Genomic DNA, 8,285 nt, shown 5'->3' with positions numbered 1-8,285 from the left:
ATTTGAGCACCCAATTTGGGACTCTCTGGGTCTCATTTTCAGAGATGCTGCACACCCTCAACTGCAACTGAAGTTAATGGGGAGCTGCCAGTCCTCAGCACCTATGAAAATCAGACCCCCAAATTACCATAAACTGGACACTCAGAAACTGAAACACTCAAAATCAGTGGCTTCTTTTGGAAATTGTTGCTGAAGAGCTCCAGAGCCTGGCATCTGAATCATTACAACACAGAGAAAGAAATTCTAGCTGGTTCCATAACAATCATAGCAATAGATCATGCTCACTCAAAGTCATGGCTGGGAAGAAACTATTCCTCGTGAGCTGCAAATGCTTGCAACCCATTCCCTTTCTGCTCTCGTAAGCGCTCTAGCAGGAATTTCAAATCCTTTGGAGGGAAGCTATAGAACAGGTTGCAGTTTGGAATAAAAAAATGGGGCAGGTTGGTGTTTTCCACGTGCTGAATGAAGTCATCCAGCACTCTGAGAAAACAGCAGGCAATGTCAGAAGGTTTCCAGTCCGTGTCCTCTTTCCACTGCGTCAGAGTGTGGAGAAAGGACGTCTTTGCATAGTAAGAGCACAGGTGACTTAGTTGCCTGGGATAGTCTTTCTTCAGGTCCTTAAAAAGGCTCTTCAGCAGCCGGATACAGGTTTTCCTATATATAGCAGAGGGAGAAGTAAAATGTATTCATAATCATGATTATTTATCGTTATCCCTGATTAACCACATTATAGCACCTTGCAGGGGACCTGGTGCTTTACAGAATATAGCATTGGACATTTAAAAAGTTTCTAATTGAAGATATTTCTGTTGTGCTACAGTTCAAACAGACTGGGCCAAATTCTGATCTCGGTTACACTGACCTCAGTGCTACTCCGATTCACAACGGTGTAAGTGAGAGCAGAACTTGCATCCAGTACGTTACTCCTCATTCATTCTGAGGGCGAGACTGAAATACATTTGCTGGGAAGAGACGATGCAAAAGTATGTGTAATATCCTCTCTGACTCGAGGCCCAGCTCAACTCCCATTAAAGTCAATGAGAGTCTTTCCATTGATTTTAATGGGAGTACAATCAGGCCTTGTGAGTTCTAGGTTGTATTTGGGAGAGTTTGTAGTGGAACCCTCAATCTTAGGGTAACATTTACCGAATTTGGGAATGTAAATCACACTATGCCACCTGTATGTCCAACCAAAAAAAAGGGGGGGGGGGCATTTTGAATACTACATACTCAAAGTAAACAATTCAGTAACCAGCTACAGAATAATGTTTTTCAGGGAATCATTTTAAATAACAACAAGTAAACCAGAGAAAATAATACTCTGTCCATGAACAATTCATGAACAGAAAAAGAGGTAAAATTTTATTTATTTTATGTAGAATAAGTTTGTTATGAATTATTTGCCCTGTTCCAGTCTGGATTTTGATTCCACCTGTACTAATGCAAGGGAGCAGGTGTTCTACATCCAGCTGACCTAGCCCTTGATCCCCAGACTTACATACCTGCAGCACTTGGTATGATAAGATTCACAGCAGGTTTTAGTGTTGCCATGGTTATTCAAAATCTCCTTTTCAATATGAGAGAAAGAAATTCTCCAGACCTCTGCAATGTAGAACAACATTACATAGTCATCACACTGCCAGGCTCTCCAGGTGTGAGTAGACATCAATGGCATTGCCCTAAATCTAGGTCCTCAAATTAAAGCTACTTAAATACTGAAAAGGTATTTAAGGATAATTTAAAATTATCATTGCTGTTTTCTTAAAAAACAAATGAGTGTATGAAATACTGGGTGAAGAGAGGAGAAAGGTGTTGAAGGTTTGGCTGTATGTCCTTTTACAAATTCACAGATTCCAAGGCCAGAAGGGACCATTGTGATCATCTAGTCTAATCTGCTACATAACACAGGCCATAGAACTTTACCAAAACAATTCCTAGAGCAAATCTTTTAGAGAAAACATCCAATCTTGATTTAAAAAATGATCAGTGATGGAGAATCCATTACAACCCTTGGTACATTGTTCCACTGGTTAATTACCTTCACTGTTAAAAATGAATGCTTTATTTCCAGTCTGAATTTGTCTAGCTTCACCTTCCATGTTACACCTTTCTCGGCTAGACTGATGCGAGCCCATTATTAAATATTTGTTCCCCATGTAGGTACTTATGGACTCTAATCGAAACACCCCTTAGCCTTCTCTTTGTTAAGCTGAACAGATTGAACTCCTTGAGCCTGTGGCTATAAGACTTGTTTTCTAATACTTTAATCATTCGCCTAGCTCTTCTCTGAACCTCTCTAATTTATCAATATTGATATAACTCAGAGAGAGCATTTTTCTTAGATTTGAAATAAGATCTTGGAAATATCACAGACTGAGTGGGCTCCAGACCTTATGGTGGACAGCAGGACCAGGCAGGTCTCCCAGCTCCAGGGCAGATTTTGGTTCTGTAGTTTATTGAATCCCTCCCATAAGCAGAAAAGTTGTAAATTCTATCTCAATATCAGCATCGTAACAGAGAAGTCTGCTGAGGTGGATAGAGTTTGTTAGGAAAGGTATTAAATTACCTTTGTCATCGTGCCCACGTGGCTGCTTGGCAACAAAATAAAATGGGTTATTCCTCAGCTTGGTTTTCTTCCCCAGCCATTTTTCAACATCCTGCCCTACCCTACATGAATCAGGCCAGGGGGGTGAGATTTCCAAAGCAGGAACGAGATCAATAGACACGACCTCGCCACCTTTGTCATCCAGCATCACAACAGTCGTTGCTGGGCTGTTCTGTTTCTTCCTGCTTAGCTTCATTTTCCACCCTGGGGAAGGCACTGGGGAGCCAATAGGCAAACACAGAATTAGACTGTGGAGCTCAAAAACAGAGGATATCAAGCAGAACTGATTGATTTTAGAATCTCCAATTCAATATCCAGCAACCACATCTATACAAACCCACCAAGGGATTTCTAGACTATGAAAGCCACAACTTTCCTCAGGATGATGAAGATCTGTAATATTCACAGAGTCACTTGAATAGGCCCATGCAGTGCAGTGCTTTAGTTCTCTAATCACCTCCAGAGATCTACGTTCAACTCCCGACTCATTAATGTATTTAATGCTCTTATCCGAGAGTCTGTTAGAGCACATCACTATATAGAATGATAGAATTTACTTCTCTATTCCTATGCAATATTCCCCTGCTTATACATCCAAGAATCACATTAGTCCTTTTAGCCACAGCATCACACTGGGAGTTCGTTTAACTGGTTATCTACCAGGATTCCTAAATCCTTTTCCAGGTCACAGCTTGCGAGGATAGAGTACCCCATCCTATACGTGTAACCTACATTCTTTGTTCCAAGGTCTATATGACCTTGCATTCGGCTTTATTAAAATGCACGTTGGTCAAGGAATCCCACCATACAAAGTGATCGAGATTGCTCTGTATAACTGATCTGGCCTGAGCATGGTTTACTGCTCCAGCAATGTTTGTGTCATCTGGAAATTTTACAAGCAATGATTTTATATTTTCTTCCAAATAATTTATAAATAATATTGGGCCAATGACAGGTCCCTGGGGAACCCCACTAAAACGACTTTTTGGATGATGATTCCCCATTTAGAATAACTTTTTGAAATCCATCAATTAGCCAGTTTTTAATTGATTTATTATGTGCTATATTAATTTTGTGTAGTGCTGAATTTTAATCAGAATATCAGGAAGTACTAAATCAAATTCTTTAAGAAGTCTAAGCATATTACGTCAATACAGTTACCCTTGTCAACCAAACTGGTACTCTCATCAAAAACAATATCACATTTGCTTGACTAGACATCGGATAGTGGAATAGGTGGCTTTGCAGGTGAAGTTTACCCACTGCATGGCTCAAGGCAGTGCTTTCTATCCCATACTTTCCATCCCCACTACATTCATTCACAATTCTATCTACTTAATAATATTAATGGCAGGCAAAGTTGCTCACAGCCCACATGCTGAAAAGGTTGATCAGGAATATCTGGAAACTGGCAGTCAAAGGCACTTGCTTACCTTCATAGGATGATGTGATGAACTGACTGACATGTTTCCTGAATTCATCCAGGACTTTCACAGGCGACATGGTATTCCCATCCTCCAGCAGGAAAGGTGTGGGGAAGCTCCGGGACTGCCTCAGTAAAGTAACTTTGTAGTAGAGCCCATTCCAGTCATCCACCTCCGTGTACATATAGCTTCGAACTGGCAGAGCCAGCATCACGTCAAACTCATCTGGGTGATCAATCTATAGGAAAGGTTTCATCATTAGAGGCGGTGCAACTGAATAACTGTGCAAGCAGCAGCCTTATAGGGAGGACAGAATCCTGGCCGCTCATTTGCTGTTGTGGCAGATTGGGCTGTCCCCACTATTTCACATTAGCTTCCTGAGCTTTTCCACAGAACGTATCAGGGAAGGCTGTAGATAGTGCTGGTCAACTTATCCATAAGAAATACTGGCCTGAGGTGCGGCACCTTTTGCTGTACCGATCCTGGGGGCTGCCAGGGGCCAGTTCAGCCCCCTGCAGAAGTTAGCAGCTCAACGTTAGGCTGGTTTGCAACAGCTCCCTAGGAGCTGTTATGCCAGTGGAGACTGCCAAAGCACCATGAACTCTGGCCACATCCCCATCCACCCCTTCTACTCCAGCATATTTCTGAGATGCCCCCTTATAGGGTGGGGTGGGTGGCATAGAGATGGCTACACTGGCTCTGTACCAGCCAAAGAGTCCCTCACGCTCGGAGAATCCTCAGCTGCCCAGCTAAGGCAGCTTTAAGTCACCTATTGGTCACCAGAATGCAGGAGCTGATATTGGTGATTCAATAAGTGATTCTCCTCCAAGTTAGCACTAAACCATTGCTTTAATGTGGCATGTGGGTCACCATGCTGCTAGACTTGCCATTTCAGCCCTGAACAAATGTGGTCATTAAAGGTCCCATGTCACTTTTCGCAAGAGTTAAAGACATTTGACATGATATCCTGGCCTAATCCCAATCGTGCTAATTACAACTGTAGCTCTAAAGTCTCCCTGTGCTTATGGATATAGCTTTTCTTCACTTCTACACTATTTCTATGTAATACAGTTGGGGGCAGTTAAACAGCTGCCACCTATGCCCGGTAGGAGGCTGCTCTTGGGCAGTAGATAAAGTGATTCTTCTTTGTCTGTGTGTATAGCTCCGTATATAGAGAGCTAGATCCTCAGGCTTATGAATATGAATGAAATATTAATATAAACTGACCCCAATACAGCACAAGCACTATAAAGCATCTGGACAGTGAACTGAATTCACTACTTAGGACCAGATTCTACTACTCTAACTCACCATGATAAATTACTCCAGTAGTGGTCCCATTGACTATTCACTGATCAAAGAGACTACTTGAGGATTAAAGTGCTACTCAAAGTGAGTAAGAGTATCAGATTCTTACTCTTAGGAAACTGGATAGAAAGCTATAAGTATGGGCAAATACAGTTATACCCTTGCAATCCCTTAAAATCACCACAGTGACAGACAATATATAAAACATGCTGTGGTGAAGGTTGCTATATTAAAAATACCACAATGTTAGGCAGTATAGAAAAACCTTGGATAAATGGGCATAGCTGAGGGCAGGATCTGGCCATATCAGCCAAAAAGCAGTGAATTCCCAGACTGAATGCTAGACCTGTCTCTCCTTGTGTTAGTCCTGCTGGATAAAATGACAGCATTGTGATCCCAATTCATGATGCTATTAGGACAGTTAGCAGAGAGTTACTCACTTTCACAAACTCATAGTAGCTGCCTGTGGTCAGCTTGGTCACCTCCTTAAAGTAGGGCCTCTCTGGACGCTCCTTCAGGTATCTAATGAATGGGTCAATGAACCCATTAAATATTCCAGCAGCTTTGTTTATCTCCTCTTGTTTCAGAGTGAGGGCTTTTGCCCTCTTTTTAATGCGGAGAACAACATCTTGGCTTGGCGTGGCGAGAGCAGCTGCTTCCATCTCTGAGCTCTCACACAGGTCAGCAGAGGCGGACCTGGAATAGAGTTGTCCAAGGTGTCCTACAGGGAACATTTAAGAGAGGACAAAAACCAAAGGCCAAGAGACAAGATATGTTCTGGCTTTTCCAAAATGTACCCTCTCTGAGATGCTGAGAACCCTCAGCTCCCACTGCCTTGAATGGGGGTAGAGGGGACTCAGCACCTTGGAAAAGTCCCAGCACCTTGCAGGATTGAGTCCCAGATCTCTTAGGTTTAGTGTTGCTTTCACTGCACTGTAGAAGAGATCAGAGATCCAAGCAAGTTTGTAGTGCTGCCCCCTGGTCCCTAGCTAAACCAATGGCTCCTGATTATCCAATGTATTCGGGTGTCTCCTGAGCCCCTTGGATAATCATGTCCTTCTATTGTACAGACATTTGTCAATTACCACTAGAACGCCTTGGTTTTTTTTTTTAAAATGTTGAAGTAGATAAATAAGGATTAGGGTAATGAAATATATCATCCACACATTATCCCTTCAGTATATGCAACCTGCTGACATGGTTCAGAATTAATTTACATGATAGATGCCTCTACCTCAGCCTGAAACAAGACTGGTCTGAATGGCATTCCCTGTCAGGAGGTGCTGCACCTTGGTTACTTATTCCAAATAAATGATATTACAAAAACATTCTCCAGAGTCCAACATCCACCTTCATCTCCAGTGTTGTGTCTGGTTCTTTCCTAGAACAAGAGCAGCAACAATAAAAATAGCCAGATGCCTGAACCAACAGAAAGTTCTTTATTATTTCTCCATTGCACACAATCCACCAGTGGGAAGAAAACATGATGCTCATTTAGAATGGCCAGGGTTACTGTAACAGCCATCTCACCCACCAAAGCTGTGTCTTCTTGATACCCCAAGATCCTGAACCCAAGAGGGAAGCCCAAGTGAGGGAGACAGGAGAGTAACTTGCACCATCTGTTGGCAATCCACTAGCTAAAGCTCCAGGAATGATCCCCTCCTGTTATTATTCTAATGGGGATAATAGCACTCCCCTAACTCACAGGGGTGTTGTGAAAATAAACGCATTAAAGACTGTGAGATGCTCAGATACTACAGTAATGGGAGGAGGGGAATATAAGTATCTAAGGTAGGGAGCCATCATGTTAGGTGCTGTATGGACACGTAACAGGTAGACTGCCCCGGCCCTTGCAGCCTAGGTTAATGAATCTATGAATCTCAGCATGATAGCAGTTTTAAGGTATCTAAAAGGGTGTCATAAGGAGGAGGGAGAAAATTTGTTCACCTTGGCCTCTAAGGATAGAACAAGAAGCAATGGGCTTAAACTGCAGCAAGGGAGGTTTAGGTTGGACATTAGGAAAAAGTTCCTAACTGTCAGGGTGGTTAAACACTGGAATAGACTGCCTAGGGACGTTGTGGAATCTCCATCTCTGGAGATATTTAAGAGTAAGTTAGATAAATGTCTATCAGGGATGGTCTAGACAGTATCTGGTCCTGCCATGAGGGCAGGGGACTGGACTCGATGACCTCTCGAGGTCCCTTCCAGTCCTAGAATCTATGAATCTATGAATCTATTAAAAGGTTTGACAGGTGATGTAGCAAATTTAAAAGGCAAAATAGCAATGAAAACAAACATATTTTATGTAGAAGGAAGTAGATCTGGTTGAAATATTTTGAAGAAAAATGTGTTGTGGTTGTTGGATGTGTGTGGGGGGGATGTGGGTTCTTGTGGTTTCTTGGTAGTTGTCTTTGTTGGTGGTTGTTAAAAAACAGGCTTTTTCAAAATTGGAAATTTTCATAACAGTTCCGCCCCAAAATTATGATTTCTTCTATATGAAAAATGTAGCCTTTATGGTGTTCGGGTTTTTTGGTTTTTTGCTTTCCCCTCCCCCCCACCCCTGCTTTCCAGTGTAAAATGAATTTACAAAGGGGGGGGAGAAAAAGGGAGGGAAAGTGGGGAGCTTTGTAAATGAGAATGTCGAGTGTAACTTTTCACTGGAAAAATTTGAATAAACAAAGAATCACTCCTTTTTGAAACCTGAGGAGTGAAAATAACTTGAAATTTTTCAGTGACATTTTCTTTCCAGTTTTTGACCATTTTTTGTCATAAGTAGTCTCAGCTTACCACTGCCCACTATACAGAGGGGGCTTATTTTACTCCTACCTTTTCATCCTCTTTGTTTGACTTACCCATCTGCTGCATCTTGTCATAGACCTATATAGTGAGCTCTCTGGGACAAGAGCTGTCTCCTTGTTACTTGCCTGTATGGCATCTAACACAATAGG

At 42.1% G+C, this 8,285-nt stretch overlaps 1 protein-coding gene across 1 annotated transcript in view; it reads right to left on the bottom strand.

The window, feature by feature from the left end:
- Positions 1-308: 308 nt before the first annotated feature.
- The window catches only part of LOC112108423 (cyclic GMP-AMP synthase-like), a 10,555-nt gene continuing 2,578 nt past the window's right edge, over positions 309-8,285 (bottom strand). The window contains exons 3-7 of the mRNA XM_026651329.1: positions 5,778-6,058; positions 4,039-4,267; positions 2,567-2,821; positions 1,503-1,602; positions 309-654 (exon numbers count right to left, since the gene is read on the bottom strand). Coding sequence (XP_026507114.1) covers positions 309-654; positions 1,503-1,602; positions 2,567-2,821; positions 4,039-4,267; positions 5,778-6,058 — 1,211 coding nt within the window. The remainder of the gene's footprint in view (positions 655-1,502; positions 1,603-2,566; positions 2,822-4,038; positions 4,268-5,777; positions 6,059-8,285) is intronic.

Source organism: Terrapene carolina, unplaced genomic scaffold (assembly GCF_002925995.2).
Source record: "Terrapene carolina triunguis isolate 2854851 unplaced genomic scaffold, T_m_triunguis-2.0 Scaffold96, whole genome shotgun sequence".
NCBI lineage: Eukaryota > Metazoa > Chordata > Testudines > Emydidae > Terrapene > Terrapene triunguis.
The sequence above is the reverse complement of the archived record's forward strand: the minus strand, read 5'-3'. Positions and strand labels throughout refer to the sequence as shown.